The 19,179-nt window shown below is 40.6% G+C and overlaps 1 protein-coding gene across 9 annotated transcripts in view; it reads left to right on the plus strand.

Annotated features, from left to right (window-relative positions):
- STON2 (stonin 2) overlaps window positions 1–19,179 on the plus strand; it is a 154,978-nt gene that overhangs the window by 13,395 nt on the left and 122,404 nt on the right. For 6 of the 9 annotated variants that reach the window (XR_012133731.1, XR_012133736.1, XR_012133735.1 and 3 more), the window contains exon 2: window positions 18,290–18,570. Coding sequence is in view for 3 of the 9 variants with exons in the window: in XM_037017932.2 (XP_036873827.2) it covers window positions 18,483–18,570 (88 nt within the window). In the remaining 6 variants the exon portion in view is untranslated. Of the gene's footprint in view, window positions 1–1,585; window positions 1,684–16,391; window positions 16,628–18,289; window positions 18,571–19,179 lie in introns of those variants that run through there. The other 3 variants (XR_012133732.1, XR_012133733.1, XR_012133734.1) reach the window with 2 other exon arrangements.

Genomic DNA, 19,179 nt, shown 5'->3' on the forward strand with positions numbered 1-19,179 from the left:
GAACCTGCACAGAGGCGAACACAAATAACCCAGAGTCCAAAAAGACCTATGAGATCATCCCTCTATTTTCTGTGTATGTGGGATTACATGCCAACTATGATTCCTATCTAGGTCTACCCTTCCTGTAATGGCTACCTCTTAGCACTGCCTTAGAGCCTCTCAGCCCCACTTATCTTGGGGCTGCTGTGGTGACCAGCTCTGCTGGACTGTGCCATTCTGCCATCTAAGGCCTTGCTGGGGTTCCTCCCACCACTTCTGGACTCAGATCAAGTGCCACTCTGCAGGGCATGGGATCTGGCTTTCCTGTCTGCTGCTGAAGGGATCAGGTGATACAACCCAAAAATGGAGGGGTTGGGGGAGTTGGGACACCATGGGAAACAAGAAACAGACAGGAGCCAGCAGGTATGTTCCCTCTCCCAGCACCACTCCCTCTGATGAAAGCTTTTGAGAAATTGCAGTTCCTAGTGGCCTTGCTGGGCATGTCCCACATGACTGAGTTAGAAGCTATAGCTAGTCCCACTCCATCTTATATTTGCTTCTGCTGCCTCATTTCTTTTCCTCCATGGAATTACTCTAGTACTGTAATCACTGACATAGAAGCATGGTCTCAGACTCTGTTTTCTAAGGAAGCCAGCCTAAGACTCAGTTAAACCTGTTACCATTTCTCTAGAGACACAGGGGCCAGTGAAGTTAGAAGGAGATGGAGGAATACCACAGGTCAGGTGGTCTTGTGCATGGATCTAACAGAACTGATCTGGGAGTCTGAGCCTTCAATCATGTATCCCCTGTCCTTCCTTGTCAGTGAAGTATTGGCCAATCTCATTTAGGGAAACTGGGCAAATGGGGCCATTAGTTGGAAAAGATTCATTGTTTGAAACTGTGATCTGGTCCCTGTGCAGGCTGGCCATCTATTCCATGACTTCCTATTAAAAAAAATATTTCTAATTAAAAATCAAACATATATCTTTAAATGGCTGTGATGCCATGGAATATTATACAGTTATGAAAATTGATTTTGCAAGGATCTGTGATATATCATGGGTTTAAAGCATAGTTCCACCATTTACTACTTGTGTGGCCTTGAGAAATTTAGCTGATCCAAGCCTCAGTTTCCTCATCTGTAAAATAGACATTAACAAAAGCACCTTATCGCATGGAGCCTTTGTAAAGATTAAATGAGATAATGCATGCAAGGCCCTCAATACAGTACCTTACAGAATAGGCTGTCAAAAGATATTTTCTATAGTTATTATTCTCTTTTTAAAGTACATTTTGAGAATGAAAGAGTGAATCTCTGTATGGAAAATAAGTTTAAGATGAGATTTTATAGTTCTCAGTGGTTTTATTGAGTTTTCATGAGGGAATTTCTTGGTAAATTTCAGGCCCAGTTTTAACCTGGGCTAGAACAGGTAGGAGGGCATGATAAAAATTTTCCATGGAAATAGCATTTATCTGCTAGGTATTTTATTTTGTTGGAGAACATGTGAGAATCATGTATGATTTGAGACTAGTGAGGACTATTTCACATCTTCCAGGTATTTTCAAGGTCTTTGCAAATAAATTTATGTCCATCTGAAATTTGTAGGAAACAAAAGTGGAAAAGTTCTGCCTATTTGCCGTGACCATTCAAAGAATCTGTTGCAGGGAAGTTCCCGGGAAATAGCCTCTTGCCCCTCATCTGAGGTGAGTTTCAATTTGTGCCAGGTAAATAGAAAGGTACTTCCTTTATAGAAACTTGTCCTCAGGATGAACAATGTGTACACTGGTAATTTTTTGCCTTCTTTTACAAAGCTATATTAAAAGCCATTAAACTTTAATCACAGCTTGTCATTGACTCCTTGCAATATGGCTTCCAGTCCAGCTGCTTTACCGTGTTCCACAAATTCTTGTTGCTTTCCTTCTGTGTAGCCAGCTCAGAGCTTTGGGGAGATCACCAGGAGGTGCATGGAACATCCTCAAGGAGCTAGCTCTCCTAAGTGTCAGCAGTGACCACCCCAGTCCTGTAATGTCTCTCTACAGCATTTGACACTACACTAGAGGAACCTAGTAAAAATTCTTGAAACCCTCTTGAAAGTTCTCATGTCCTCCTGACCCTGCAGGCCTCTCTGTTTCTCTAACCGCGGGGCAGTATCACTTTGCCACCCCCCCACCCCCAACCTGCTCTCACCTCCCACCTCTTTCCATCTTGCTTGGTCTTTCTTCTTTCTTCCTCTAACCTATTCATTCCCTTACCTTCATATATCTTTTTTCTTTTTTTTGCAAGACTCTAAAATCTAACTTTTCACCCCAACTTTTTCTCTAGGCCCCAAATCTACATCTTTTATACCCACCCTCTTGTTTCATAGTCTTTGAATCTCAACATGTCCCAAATTAAAACTCACTTCCCACCCCATTCCCCAGTTAATCCCACACTCCTAATTTCCTTTGAGTATTTCCTGGGACCTTCTCTGCCCTCAATTTAGCTGCCATTTTCCTAATCACCCCAGGTTAATAGCTATATCCTACTACTTTTGTTTCTTCTACTCTACCGAATGAAGACTAAGCCCAAGGATTTCTATGACTGTAGGCATTTACTTTCATCTTCTTTCCCAGTCAAGGTTTCCTCCTGAGTGTTCAACATTTCCCTGCTTTTTTTGACGTGTGGATGGTGGGTGGGGTGGGCGGGCAAGCACACTTTGGGGCTGCTGGACTGCACAGCTTAGGACAGTGTTCACATAAGAGGGCGCTATCCCCATTGCATCCTGCTTCAGTGGCCCCACCTGGAGTTGCACAACACGGCACTGGGGGGGATGTCAGTGTGCCAGGGCTGGAGTGTGGGTAAGGTCTTCTGGTAGGGAGGGGTGCTGAAGACTGGTGTGGCAGGGAAAGAGTTAAGCAGAGTTGGCAGTTGAGCTCAGGAGGAAACTTTCATTTCAATGAAAGAAGAAAGGCTGGGGAAATAACTTTTCTCTTTGTCATCTACCTCAGGGAATAAAGCTCTATGTTTTTCTAGACAAGTCTGTGTCGAGCTAGCTTCATTGTAGAGCCACCCACTGAGCCTGGGATATGGCACCCAGGGTTGTATTTGCCACTGATCCCTGCTGTTCTCGTCTAAGGGAGTGTTGGCCGGAATTTCCCAGGTGAAGGCTCTGTGTTCCTGCAGCTGTACTGACAAACTGGGGTAATCCCAGATTCTCTTGTCACAACTGGACAGTTTCCATGTGGAACAATGCTGCCTGCTACTTACTGAAGCAGCCCAGATGGTTTGGACCCACCTGCCGTGGGAGTCCTTGGCTGGTACTTGTAGCAGCAGTGTCTGCTGTCTAGAGGCCCCTGGGACACCCATCTAGGCAGACTGCCGCCTTCAGTTGTGCAGGTTACACAGCGTGCACTCCGCAGACGCTAGCCACATAGATGATCATGCAGATGAGGTCCTGAAGTCCAGTGTGGTGTCCCTGCCCCCAGTACCTCTTCTCACTAGGCATTTCCAGGCCACTAATGCCCAGGATCCAGCTGGCCATGCTGCTTCCTGTGTCAGGCTAAAGCTCAGACCATTACTTCCTTTTCCCCCCAGATTTCTAAGATCCCCCTTGCTTCCACTTTCACTCCTGAATGCCGTGACCACAGGAATGAAATCAGTAAGTTCTTGCCTTGTCTGTTTACCAGGCTAATGTCTATTCATCCTTTATTAGTAGAAATATTAGTGGTAATAGACAACATTAATAGGGTCCTTACTATTTACTGGGCTAAAAATCTTACATGCTGCATCTTTTTTCATCCTCACAGGACTCTTTGAAACTAGTAGGTGAAATTGAGGTTTGGAAACCTTGTGACATTCCCAAACTCTGTGAGTTAACAATGGGCAGTTTGACTTGCCTGACTGCAGAGCTAGGACTCTGATTCACCATGTAGTCTGTCTTCCTAAGACCCAGGTTAGATAGAGCCTCTTCCAGGAAGCCTCCCTGGCTTCCCCCAGCTCCATCTCTGCCCTGTAACCTTTGGTCCTCCCCCATAGTAACCCCTGCTGTCATTCAAGTTCAGGCTCTCTTGGAGATGATGAGAGGAAAGACCTATGTTCTTTCCTTTTCCTTTCTTCCTAGGTTCCTAATATAGTAAAGACTGAAGAAATTCCAAGATGGGATTAAAAAAATGTATGACCTTTTGTATATTTGCATTTAACCAAATTAAAGCTTTTATACATAAGATAAAGCCTCATACACATAGAAACCCCCAATATAATATAATTTTGCTACCCTACAAGATAGCTATAGGAGTTATAAATTATATTCATTGAACTCTTGATGCAAAGTAGTTTGGTAATGGGACAAGAGTTTAAAGTTGTAGGCATCACATCTTCAGTCATTTCAGTGTTCCTGGTGACTAAATGCTTTCATTTTTCATAATATTTAAAATCCTTCATGAATATGAGGCCATTGGCTGATTGGCCTTTCTGGATTCTGTGTCATCTATTTCTCTATCCTTAATGTCTGGTACAGAGTCAGGGCTCGCACATGCTAGGCTCTTAATCCCTGTTGGTTGGTTGAATGAATGAGTTCATGAATTGTTGTGAGAACCATCTCCAAAGTCAGAATGATTTGGGTTGGAATCTGAGCACTACCATTTGCTAGTGCTCCAACCTTTAACAAGTTACTTAACTTCTCCGGCCTCAGCTCTGTCATCTCTAAAATGGTAATATTATTAATAGTACCTACCTCAGAAGGTGGGCTGGAGGAACAAAGGAGATGATGTGCCTCTGGGATGACAGAAGTGAGTCTGTACATGGATACTGACGGGGGCCAGGGCAGCGGAGGTAGGAGAGAGGCCCGTGGGTATCATTGTTAGTAAAGTGAGAGCCACTCCACCTGCTTCCTGCCCTGCGCCTTTGCTTCCCTGACCAGTCGCAGAGAATGATGGTGGCCCAGGAGACTGTCAAAGCACCTGACTTCGTTCTTAGGGCCCTTACCCTTTTCCACATTGCACAGCTTGATTGACACCAATATGCAGCCCTTACTCTTTGAATAATGCCCTGCCATCTACAGTGCACTCTCACCCATGTTTTTTTATTTAATAATTATTGAGAATCATGAAAATGCCTGTGGTTTCAGGGAATTCCTGCCTTGTTACAACATGCCTGGTACCTGTCTCACTCCTCCTGATGGCTGAGTTATCACTGAGGATATTCACTTCTCTACTGACTGAGTCCTAATTACCAGCATTTTCATTTTTTTCCCCACCAAACCTGGGTTCAAAGAATCTCATAGAGAATTTCAAACTCTTCCTGTTTTCGAGCGGCCAGAGGTTGCCTGCTTGTCCAGGACCTCTGCCTTCTGCATGCCCTCGTATTGAAGAGCAGAGCATGGTAGCGCTCACTAACTTGGGCTCTCTCCTCTTTTCTGTCCATTTGGAGTCACAAGGTCCTGAGACTTGGATGAAGCTTCGTAGTCCCGCCTCCTCACTGCCCGGGCATGTGAGAGCACTGATCACTTTTTTCTTTGGCTACCATCTCTCTCTAGATGACTGATCCATTCCAAATAGAGATGACTTCCCAGTATGGGTCTCCAGCGCTGAGGTCGAGGCTTGCATATCCAAGTGCCTAGTTGATGTTTCTCTTGAATGTCTAATAGGCATCCCAAATACATCACATTTAAATAATGTTCATTTTACCCCCAAATTCTGACTCTTCCCCTCAACCACAGTCCATGGTAGTACCATCCATCCAGTCCTGAACCAGAATCCAGGAGTCACTACTCCGTCCTTGCCCACCTTCCATCTGGCATCCATCATTAAGTCCTGTAGACCCTGCCTCCAACATGTATCTCAGTAACATCTCTTTCTTTTCATCTCCATTTCATTGTTCCAAGTCTGATTCTGGTCACTATCGTGTTTTGTTTTGTTTTTTATTGATAAAAGAAATAAACCACTTTAATTTTCAGTGCTTCTAACATTTGTTTACAGTTTTCATTTTGTTTGTTTACAGTTGACTTGTTTCATCCTTATCTTCCCTGTGTTGGAGATAAGCTCCTTGAAGGGAGGGTCTGTGTCTCATTACTCATTTATTTACATTCAGTTGGATGGATTGAAATAAATATCCTATTTTTAAAAAGGAGTTTGACAGCACAGTTCACAGTCTGTTCTGCTTTCCTTTCCTATCTTTTTGATCACTTTCTCCTCATCCTGCCTCTAACACATTCCAGCACATATCCTTCATTGTTAGGAAAAGTCATTGACATATCATCATCATTTCTGCTTCAGAAAGCTGGCTGAATGTTCACTGGTCTCTTGATGTTCAAACGAAAGGTACCCAAATTGTTCTTTAACTTTTTGCACTGAAAATGATCACCCTCCCAGCCTTGTCCCATATCTCTGGAAAGGCAAGCTAGTTTTGTAGTGGCCTGAGTGAGCAAGGCAGAAAAAGAAATTAAACCTGGAGAAAATTCCAAATATATTCCAAAGTGCTACTTGTATAACTTCATGGGTTTTTTGCTTTTTTTTTTTTTAAATTTATTCCCTCCTAGGGGTAATAGTTGATTTTAGTTGAAGCTCAGTGTCTTATCCCTATTGGGAAATTATTTTAAGAAGGCTATGTCTAGGCCTTCAACACTGTGAGCTCTAGAATAAGTTCTCCCATTCTTCAGCTGCTATATGGGCACAGCATGGATGGATTCTCTGCCCGGAGTATGAGAAGAGTTGGCTCACTCTGCTCTTGACCTGAACAGGGTCTCCTCAAGTTTATGTCTGTGTTGGCAGAATTCAGTTCCTGTAATTGTAGGATTATAGTCTCATTTTTCTTGCTGGCTGTCTGTTGGGTATCACTCTCAGGTGCCAGAGTCTACCTTCAGGTCGTTCCCCCATGGCTATCTCAGCAGGAGAGAATCTTCCTCTCATACTTTGAATTTCTCTGACTTCCTCTTCTGCTACCAGCCAGAGAAAACTGCTTTTGGTCTCCTTCTTAAGGTCAGCTGATTAACAAACTTAACTGCATCTGCAGAATTCTTTTTGCCATGCAATCTGACATAATCATGGGAGTAACACTAGGGTGTAAAGATCATGGGGGTCTTCTTAGAATTCTGCTTGCCCCAATTTATCTCTCCTGTTTTATCAGTTAGAATGGCATTCATCTACATATATCAGAAAACCTGATTATAATAGTGTAAACAAAAGTATATTTTTAAAATATGGCAGTAAATACAGAGATGAATGATTATGGATACTGGTTCAGTGGTTTAATGACATCAGGGCCAATGACTCCATGATTGTCTTAGCCTGTCCATGTGGTTGTAGTGTGGTTATCATAACTCCAGCCATTATGTCCGTATTTAAGACAGGAAAAAAGAGAAAGTGAGAAGGATTGGGGCTGCATGAGTGATACCTGACTCCTTCGTTGGGAATACAAAGCAAAACAAAACAAAGACAACACCTCTCAAAACTTTATATCTCACCATACTTCCAATTGTGTCTCATTGGCCAGAACTTGGTCAAGTGGCCACCCCTAGGTACAAGGGAGGATGGGAAAGCAGAATGGGAATTATTGTGATTGGCTTAACCAGTAAGGACTCATTCTTTGGTGCTGGATGATGAGAGGCAATGGATGTTGGCAGCACAGCTAATCATCTGTTATACCTATTTTCTGAAAGACAGAATGTGATGTAGTGGAAGGAGTACAGAATTTAGAGTCAGGAGACTTGTGATCCTGTTCCAACTTTGTCATGGTTAGCTGTGTGACCGTAGACTAGTGAAACAACCTCCCTGAGCCAGTTTCTTTTTCTTTTTCTTTTATATCATTAATGTACAATTACTTGAACAACATTATGGTTACTAGACTCCCCCTATTATCAAGTCCCACCCACTTACCCCATTACAGTCACTGTCTGAGCCAGTTTCTTAATCAAATGAGAGATATATCTGCCTTACTGATCTCAGGGTTATTATAAAAATAAATAGAAATAATCCATACATTTTTCTGTGTTCTGGAGATATATATTAATTGTAATTTTTGTTAAGTAATTGGTATAAAAGTAAGGGTTTTTTTTCATTCCACGAAATATATGTATATATGTATGCATTTAAAAAATATTTTATAATCTCTGAAATTAAATGTATGTTTGCAATCTGTGGCATCTTAGCTTCAATGAAACATAGTGATAATAGTTTGCTAGCTTCTTGGAAAGTCTTAGGGTTATACCCAGGAAATATGACCACCCCTGAGACTCACAAGACTATTGTAGACTCCTAGGAAACTGACATCCTCATGATGGAACGTCTAAAGTGATGAATTTATGGCTCTAAGATACAGACGAAAATACCCACGCCAGTTCCCTACTTTCATGCAGGCAAAATATTAGTATCTCTCTTCCAAATATGAATCTGAAGTGAGCCAAGGTGAGCTTACCAAGCTGGAGTAAACCAGGAACTCCTAAGAGTTCAAGGTACTAGAAAGTGTTTTGCAAAGTTTACATGATCACGGTCATTCACTGAATGTTACAAACTTTTCAGATACCTAGAGATATCATTCAGGAATAAACCAAAAATCAGAGACAGCCTGTTTTTCAAGCTAAGTGTGACTTAGATCCTTGACTCTGAATGTGGAGCCATGGAATTGTTGGATAACACAGTCATTAAGATTGTTTACTGTGAAGAAAAATCACACAATAGCATATTTCTAATGATAACCTTGGGATATACATATATACATGCATGGTCATATATATTTGTACATTTATGTTTTTATATATATGCATGTGTTTAAATGCACACTCAAATAATATGACTTGAAAGGGGGCAAAAACAGACATCTAGGGATTGGGGATTATGGTGTGTGTGAATGAAAGAGAAACAGTAGGAAGTTAGTTACAAAGAATCATGGATACATACTCTAGTTGAAATATGACATATGTTTTGGAGGTTTTTTCATGTATGTTTGACCTGAGGCTGGAGCGTTCATTCTATTCACTAATTTCTGATGGAAGAAGAGTGGTCCATCACTTTTATTTATTTATTTATTTATTTTTTAATGTTCAGAGCAGCTTTATTTTATTTTATTTTATTTTTATTTTGGTGTCATTAATCTACAATTACATGAAGGGCTCCACCCTTCACCAAGTCCCCCCCACATACCCCTTCACAGTCACTGTCCATCTGCATAGTAAGATGCTGTAGAATCACTACTTGTCTTCTCTGCATCACTTTTATTTTTAAAGAATAAAATATTTAAATGAAAGAATGAAGGAAAAAATGGTAAAAAGATAGGAAAAACATACAACCAGGGGCACCTACCTTTTCCTTTAGGGAACATCAGAGCAACTGTTAATTCAAGTGTGTGTGTGTGTGTGTGTGTGTGTGTGTGTGTGTGTGTGTTCGTCTTCTCCAGTGAACTTTGTTAGGTTTTGTTAAGGTGAATTCTGTTCTCTCTTAAAGAATTTGGAAGAAGGAGGAAGAGAAGCAGTGCTCCAAGTTCTGAATTTGATTTAGGTCTTTGTCACAGGGAATCAGGCCTTCCAAGCTTCTGTTTATCCTGGGAAGTTATGAAGCAAGTGGCATGTCCTTGATAAGGAAAAGGCTGAGACCTTACTTTGGGGTTTGGAATTGGCAATGGGATCTAGTTTAAGATGTTTCTGCATAAACCACAGATGGTTGGATAGTGTTTGCCAGTAGCCTCAAAACCCAGTAAGTGGATGCAGAAGTTTTCAAAATACTTATCTAAGTTGATTACATATGGCAAAGAGATATAAGAGGAAGATGGCTAAATTCTCAGATTTAAAAAACCTCTTTCAGCTAGCTAACCAAGCATCATATTATAGAGCATACTTAACCTAACAAAGTAAAACATTGTCTCAGCTCTGAGCTGGGTGGAATTCATCCATATAGCTATATGAATTACCCCTTTCCTTTTTATATGATTTACGTAAGTTTTATAGAACTTCCCATTAATATTTCTAGGACATCATTTTAATATTACCCTAATTTTGATGATCTGAACTCGTCTTTTTTTCTCTTTTTGAAAATGAGCACAAGTCAAAAAAGAATGTTTTAGGGGAAGATTTCCAAGTCTGGCTATAACTGATAAACCATTTCTTCGCAGTAAACAATCATAAAACTGGACATAATGTAGGAGATAACTGTTTTCAGATATTGGTCAACAGAAAGCACAATATTTCTATTCTGAGAGAAGGAAATTCATGAGGTGAACCCAGCGATCACCTTAGCTCTCTTCCAAGGGAGAGTTTCCAGACTGCAGTGTAGTATGCTGGATTGTACTCTGAGCACAGCATTCCTGCTGAGCTAAGGAAACAGATCAGAGTTTGGGGCAGTTGAAGCAGCTGGAATCTGCAAGGCAGCTCACTAGAGAGTAGAGAGTTGCATGGGGTAGGGTGGGACAGAAGTATGTCTGACTGTACCCTGGGAATCCTTGGCAGGGCTGTTATCACATGTATAGACTGAAATCATCTGAGATTTACAAAAGGGGTGGCTCCAGGGCTGGGAATGGTACAGATACTAGAGGTCAAGCAATACTGGGAGATACTTGTGATCTGGTCTAGCCACAGTGGGAAAGCCTTCTTAATACCTTATTAATATCCCAAGCATCCAGAAAAGACACAGAGAGTTTGTATCTTAGGGGTAAGTACCATGCTTTCAAGCAGGGTTGGTAATTATTATTATTATTATTTTTTATCAAAGCTAACTACTAATCATTTTAGGCCATGTGAGCCATATAGCATGTGTTACAACTACTTAACCCTTCCATTATAGAGCAAAAGCAGCCATAGACAATATGTAAATGAGTGGACTTTGTCTCAATATAACTTAGTTTACAAAAAAGGGCAGAGGGCCAGACTTGGGTTGTGGCTGGTAATTTGCCAACCCCTGATCTAGAGTTAAGCCTACTAGACCCTAACAAAGCCTAGCCAAAGATTGTTCAGATCTGTAGTGGGGATTGAGTTTGAAAGTTGAGCCCTGAAGTACTTAGAGGGCCTTAGGAAATATCTTTGGCTCTTCACAAGTCCATCCAACAAAGATGAAGACCAATGCCATGCAAGATGAAGATGAGCAGACAGTTTGTCCTGGCAAAAATCAACTCTGCAGAAGAAAATCAAATCTGGAGTGTCTTCAATGTATCATCAATAATTATTAGGTATGCAAAGAAATACGAAATTAGCCATAATAGGAAAAAAAGCTAATAGAATCTAATCTCCAAAGGGCTTAGATGATGAATTTGGCAAAGTCTATAGAGCAGCTATTATAAATGCTTTCAAAGAGCTAAAGGAAAATATTGTCACAATGAGTATATAGGCACGGCATCTCAGCAGAGAAATAGAAACTATAAGAGAATCTAATAAAAATTTTAGAATGGAAAAGTTGAGTAACTGAGATGAAAATTTCATAGGATGAGCTTAATAGGAGAATGAAAATAGAAGAAAATGTCATGAACTTGAATACATATCAATAGGAGAAAAGTTGAAGGGGACAGAAAAACATATTTGAGGAAATAGTGGATGATTTTTCCCAAATATAATAAAAAATAGGCATACAATTTCAAGATACTACACAAACCTCAAGTATGATAAGTTCTAAGGAAATCATTTTTAGACATACCTATGCCAAAAACCAAATATAAAGAGAACTATCTGAAAGTAGTTAGAGAAATAAGATAAGACAGCAAAATAAGAATTATGGCCAGCTCCTCATCAGAACAGTAGACCAAAAGATAAAATACTCAAAGAAAAAAAAGTCACCTCAAATTCTATAACTAATGAAAAAAATCCTTCAAAAATAAGGATGAAACAAGTAATGGACTGTTTTAGAGAAATATTGTCTGATAGAAATATAGGGGAAGACATATATGTATTACTTTAAAAATTAGAAGAAACTGGTGGAGTAATTTTAACAGTATATTTTATTTAAACCAATAAATTCAAAATATTATCATTTCAGATATAATCAGTATAAAATTATTAAATATTCTACACATTTTTGTGCTGTTTGAAATCTAGTGTATATCTTATACTTAAAGAACAACTCAATTTGGGAAACAAAAACAAAAATGAACAAATGGAACTACATCAGCAAAGGACGCCATCAGCAGAACAAAAAAGTGTCCTATAGTATGGGAGAATATATTTGTAAATGACATATCCGATAAGGGGTTAACATCCAAAATATATAAAGAACTCAATACACCTCAATAAACAAAAAGCAAATAATCCAATTAAAAAATGGGTGGAGGATCTGAACAGACACTTCTCCAAAGAAGAAATGATGGCCAACAGGCACATGAAAAGATGCTCCACATCGCTAGTCATCAGGGAGATGCAAATTAAAACCACAATGAGATATCACCTCACACCAGTAAGGATCGCCAACATCCAAAAGACAAGGAACAACAAATGCTGGTGAGATTGTGGAGAAAGGGGAACCCTCCCACACTGCTGGTGGGAATGTAAATTGGTTCAACCATTGTGGAAAACAATAAGGAGGTTCCTCAAAAAAACTCAAAATAGAAATACCATTTGAACCAGGAATTCCATTCCTAGGAATTTACCGAAAGAAAAAAAGATCCCAGATTCAAACAGAAATATGCACCCCTATATTTATTGCAGCTCTATTTACAATAGCCAATAAATGGAAGCAACCTTAGTGTTCATCAGTAGATGAATGGATAAAGAAGAGGTGGTACATGTACACAATGGTATATTATTCAGCAATAAGAAGAAAACAAATCCTAGCATTTGCAACAACACAGATAGAGCTAGAGGGTATTATGCTCAGTGAGATAAGCCAGGCGGGAAAGACAAGTACCAAATGATTTTCCTCATCTGTGGATTATAACAACAAAGCAAAAACTGAAGGAACAAAACAGTAGCAGACTTACAGACTCCAAGAAGGGACTAAGGGTTACCAAAGGGGAGGGGTAGGGAAAGGTGGGTGGGGAAGGAGGGAGAAGGAGATTAAGGGGTATTAGAATTAACACACATAATGTGGGGGGCACAGGGAAGGCAGTAAAGCACAGAGGAGACAAGTAGTGACTCTATAGTATCTTACTACATTGATGGACAGTAATTAATGTGGTATGTGCGGGGGACTTGATAATAGGGGTGAATGTAGTAACCACAATTTTGCTCATGTGAAACCTTCATAAGATTATATATCAATGATACCTTTAAAAAAGTGAATTTGGACTAGACAAATACTAATAGACACTTGTGTCTAGTGGCTGTTGTATTGGAACTGGATAGCACTACTTTAGATCAGAGAGAAAGGGAGTAGACCCATTGCCCTATATCCAATTGTGTATCAAGCTATCTTAAGCATAGCATTTAAACTGAGCTTCCTAAAATGTTTACCTGCTCAAAAGACCTGAAGTGGCTACCTCCTATATGATAAAACTAGTCAGTTTGTATGTTCATTCACTCATTCAGCCATTTCCTCAACAAACATTTACTACATGCCAGACCCTGTTCTAAGAGTTGGAGACATCAACAAGAAAAAAGATGCACGCAGTCCTTTTTTTGAGGGAGCTTATAGGCTAATTGGCATAATAGTCCCATTAGCAAATCATTTCATTGTAATTTGGTAAACAAGTATAAGTAAGATACTGTCAGCACACAGAAGATATGAGGGATGAGAGACAAGTCTGATTAGTGGGAATCAAGTCTAGAAGTGTTTTTCTTAGAACTTGAAGTTTGTGTAGCATCTTGAATTTGCATGTCAATTTTTTTATTATATTTGGAAAAAATTGCCCACTATGTCTGTACTCTTGACTGATCACAAGCAATAGAAACTGATTTTGGCTAACATCAGGAGAAAAGGGTCTATGGCTGTCAGGGCCACTGAATAGTTTTTAAGCAGAGCCATGGCATGGCACATTTTTAGGTTTTAAGACCACTCTGGAGCAATAGATTGGATAATAGGTTTGGGGGAGGTGGTACTGAAGGCACGGAGATGGGTGAGAGACTTAGTAACTTTGTGGGTGAGAGACAATGAGGGGCTGAAACAAGGCATTGGCAGGGGGAATGGAAAAGATAGTTTCAAGAGTTTAAACTCATTCTGAAATTTAGAGCTATCACTCTTCATACCCTTTCTTTTCCTGTGCACTCAATACCACTCCCACCCTCTTCAGATAAACAGACCATGAACTCACTGTCAACTAGACCTGCCCTTTCTGTTCTTCCTTCCTAAAATGGCTTCGCCCCTCTACTCTTTTCCTTAGAGCCCTACCTTCCAACTTAAGGTATAGCTCGTGACCACTTACTGCTCAAGACCTGGGCAGTCTCTTAACACCCTGACTTTCTGCTGCCATTGTTTTGGTTGGTAACCTGTCACAATAGATAAGAAAGCCTATTGTATTATTTTATGTCACTGTCATACCTCCCTACAATCTACTGTGCACTACGTGAGGTAAGAGATGCTGTCTTGTTCTTCCTGGTACCTTTGGGCCCTAGAATGACCCAGCACAGAAAATGCAGTGCACATTCCTAATGATGCTGGCCCTGACTGTGTCAGACAAATAGAGGTCCTTTTGTTACTGATAGCTTCCATCACCAAGCTACTGCTCAGCACAGTCTGAGGAACATTAATCTCTCTTATGCACATTTCTTGAGTCACTCTCTACTCGTAAATCTTCAGCAGCTTTCTGTTTCCTGCTGAAGAACTCTTCTCCTCAGCCGTTGAGGCCACCAATCCTTTCCCCCCACATTTCCCCAGTAGACACTTAAGCTCTCACCAGACCCACCTCTTCACTGGTCCAGAAACAAGCCCCACGAATGTCTGATTCTTAATCGTCACTTACGCTGATCCTGCATCTCAAGAATGTCCTTATTGTTCCTGTCTGGTGATCCAGATCTAAGGATGTCCATCAAATCCAAGAAACCTGCTAGGTCCCTGGTTCTAACCCTTGTAGAGCTCTCTGTGGCTAAATAGCATCTCCAGTGTGTCCTCCAGGATTTGTTTTGTTTGCTATTCTTTGTATCTTCACCTTCCCAGTTAGATTTCAAGCTGTGTGAGGGTCGCCATTTCAAAGGGAGCCTAGTAACATTGTAGACACATAGGGCTCTGGGGTGCACATTACAGGATTGATGTAAGACAAACCTACTTCTGTGACTTCCACCTTATCAGCCAACTGTGTTCTGCACCCCTAAATTTTAGCATAATGTATGCTGAGAAAGAAGCTTCTCTCTACAGTGGCAACCCAGAGACTTCAGTGAAACTTTTGAGCATCTCTTGGTCAGTCCTGCTGCTGATACTGAGTCACTACTCATTTGTGATGATTCTAAGCCTCATTTTATGATTCACATTCTAAAAATGGGGTGAGATTTTTATACAGAAACCAATTCCAGTGTGAACTTAGCTTCAAAATTATTGGGTTCCTCTGTGGTTTCCAGCTTCTGGCCCAGCGCTCGCTCAACAGTAGAGTGTTGTATCTTATTGGATGTGGCTGTTTCACAGCAGATACCTAGAATTCATTTCACAGGGTTATGCCGGGGGTTGCCTGTAATTAATTTGTTCCACCAGGCTTTCCTGGGACCACTCATTTTCTATAACCGGCCCATATCTGGACCTGAGATGGACAAGCTAAGGAAGGGTAGATTGATATTTGGGGCTCTTGTTTCATTGATACTTTTCAGAGCAGAGCAGTAGTCTTGGCTGTCAGCCATAATGCGCCTGTGTCTGTAAGGAGGAGGTTGATGCTTGATGCTTCCCTTCATATCTAGGAGAACTACTCTAAAAGTGATTGAAAAGGGAAATTGCTAAAACCTGGGTGTGGAAATGACAGAAATGGGTGTTTTCATGAAATTTGCATTCTAGTCCCTAGACTTCCACTAACAAGCTGTGTAACTTATGGCAGGTAATTTAACAGCAGCAGTGATGGCTCTCGCTGACATTTATAAAGAATTTGGAATGAGTCCTGGCACATGGGAAGCCCTCTGGCAGGTCACCTGCTGTTATCCTCCTTATTACAGAGGAGCTTATTGCTTCCAGTACTGAGCACTTGGTTATGTTATCTCAGCTCTTAAAATTACAAAGTGTGTTTTGCTTTTCTTGCTCTACAGGGGTGGATGAGGCTTAAAGACTGTATGGGACGCAGATCCAGACAGTCTAACTCGCAGGTCCATGCTCTCAACCTCTCGCTGCACATGATTTTGGCTTCCATTTTCTTAGCTGTAAAACTTGAGAGCTGGACTATTGGTCATTTCATTAAAACCTTAGAACTCTAAAATTTCTAGGCATTTTCCCTGTTACCTTCACTCTTCCCTTCTCTGCCTCTCCGCCCCCTCCCCCATGCCTGCTCGCATGAAGGCCACTGGATTCATCAACACGGGATGGGCAGGGTATTTTCCCTGCTGAGCTGTGACACTGCACATGTCAGCACGTGGACTGGTATTGTGGCTTTTATGTTGTTGTGGGACGTGGTTTACGTGAGCTGTTGTTGGGAGTGGAGGAATCTGACTCTTCAGTTTTACTGTACCATCTCGATCTGCAGCCATCAGTACACTGAGTGACACTAACATCTGATGGGCCTGGAGAAAGGCTGTATGGGAGAAGCCTGTTGGCATTCAGCTCTCTGGGGCTGTGTGCTCTGCGTGGTTGTTCGGTGAGATCTGTTCTGGAGCACTGCACTCTCTAGGCTGTTCGGACACGTCTGGGTTCATCATTGGTAAGGATCTCAGGAGAGGCCTTGGGAGAGAGATCTCCGGGCTCTCCCTCCTCTGTACATCTGGGTACCCCTGCACAGTTCTGCAGAGGGGCGTTCCAAAGATTGTTTCATTATGATTCCATATGACTGATGTTTGTAAAGGACTTTAGTTGGGAGAGAGTCTGTATATATTCTCTAGTACTTTTTTGTGGCTGTGACCCAAAGATGAGAGTGTCTTGGCATGGGCTAGGAGTTGCATCCATCGCTTCCTAGCTTGGTTGAGTCTAACACATCTACTTCTTAGGGCTCCACCTGAGCGTTCTGTGGGTGGAATCTTATTACGGAAAAAAAAGAATCCATTTGTCACTGTTCTGGGATATGTGAATTCTTCCACTTAGAAGCCTGGAGGAAACACCTTACAAATTTTGCAGCACCAAACAAGGACCTGGAAATGACTTATCCAACAAAAGTGTTGGATAAGTCATTTAATTTCTCTCAGCCCAGGTTTCTTCATCCGTAAAAGAATTATATATACCTGTCTTACCCAACTAAAATGGCTGTTGAATCAAATAAAGTATGGTTTGAGAATATGTTTCTGAGAATTACAACTTGTATACAAACAGTTATTTTTAGAAGATATTATACAGCAAAATTAATTGTTTTAATTACCAGAAAAGCAAAAGCTATTAAATGATTCTATTCAGATTATCCCCACAATGGATTATTTACTGCAGATAAAAACCTGTTGTGACATTTCCTCAATATTTCCTTTTTATTGTGCATCAGTTAAATGCTGTGATTTAAATTGTTCTAGACTAAAATATTGTGAGTATACAGTTATTGAGAACTGATATTGTTCAAAGTGGTTAGTAGGTCTTTTGTGGAAAAACATGAATTTTGTATTAATTCAGGTTTTATTAATTTACTACTAAGATCAAATGCTAGGTTCAAGTTGTAGATGGAATTAATAGTACGAACAGAATTACAAGTTTATTAAGTATCCTTTCTTCTATGTACACAGAGCATAATTGCAATGTGAGTAAGGACTAGGCTTTTGCATAGTAGTTCAAATTGTCCTAGATTGAAATTATGTTTTTTTAATTCACGTTTTTCAAATATTTAATTCAAATGTTCCCTATCCCCTTACTCCAAATGAACAAGACGACTCCATTTCTGTTTTTCTTGATTCGTAAACCATGCTTGGAAATACCATCTGGAGATGGCTGAGTTTCTGCCAAAGATGTAAATCAGGTTTCCAAAGAGCTACCTGCCTAAGGCAAGAAACTGCACTGGTTTAATAGGAAATATCATGCTTTTATTTCACCATCTGGTATAAGAAAGTAAAAGTACTTTGAAAAGTTTCAGTGTTTGTTTTATAATGATGGCATATATTATAAATTGAAGTATTTCCAAAATATAATCATTGGGGAAATTTGTGAAGATAACTGCTAATATTTTTCTGTGATTATTTACAAGTTTGATGTGAAGAATTTTATCAGAGATCTTGATGCTAAAGACAGATATTTCCATAGAGGAAGTAGGGGCAAGAAAAGGGCAGAAAGAACTAAGGCAGACGGGAAACCACCCAGACCTCTTTGTGGGCAGTGTTGCAAGCTAGACCTGACTGTGGACTGAGTATAACACAATGGTTATCCTTTCTATTTTTTATTTTTTTTAAAACAGATTTTTGCTTTGAAGATTAACTCAAAGCAGGAGGGGCCAATCTGTCTACATTCTGAATACAGCCCTCTGCAAGACCCCCATAACAGATCCTAGGCCCAAGTCCACCGTGCTACTGTACCTCTGCCCTCCCCCAGACATCACTCTGGGGTCTACCTGAGGCCAGCAGTGTGAAGATGACCAGCACGTTCCTAGCATGACGACCTTGGACCATGTGATCGCCACCCACCAGTCAGAGTGGGTCTCCTTCAATGAGGAGCCTCTCTTTCCTGCCCCGTCTGAAGGTAAGGATTACTTTCCTTTCCTTAGCAGAAAGATTGACAAAGAACCATAGCTATTCTCTGAAACTTCTACTTGATCATTCTGTGGGATCTTACTATGGAAAAAAGCCAGTTGGTCACTTTCTTGAAGTGCAGATTCTTCTACTTGGAAGCATCTTAGGGCCCCAAAGAAAAGTGCCTGAAAACTCCAAAACTATCAGCTGCTTTCTTCCAAGGAACTGACACTTCATATTTAGAAAATACTTTATATCCAGCTTTTTAGCTTTTGCTCTCAACGGCAATTTGGTTTTTCTCAGTTTAAAGCATAGTTGTTAAGGGGGATAGGCTTGGGCTCCAGTCCTGGTTCCATCATGATTGAGTGCTATGCCCTTGGATAGATTATTTATTTAACTTCTCTTATTGGTAGTTTATCTGTGCAACAGGCATAGTCACAGTACTTACCTCATGGTGGCTGTGAGGATGAAATGAATTAATACATATAAAGAACTTAGAGTAATGCCTGGCACATGGAAGGAGCTCAGTAATTGCCATCCACAATCATGATGGAGATGGTTAAACTGACTCCTGGAAACTGATGCTCAGGGGTAAAAGTCAAAGTAGGACATGGTAGAT

Source organism: Manis javanica, chromosome 8 (genome assembly GCF_040802235.1).
Source record: "Manis javanica isolate MJ-LG chromosome 8, MJ_LKY, whole genome shotgun sequence".
NCBI lineage: Eukaryota > Metazoa > Chordata > Mammalia > Pholidota > Manidae > Manis > Manis javanica.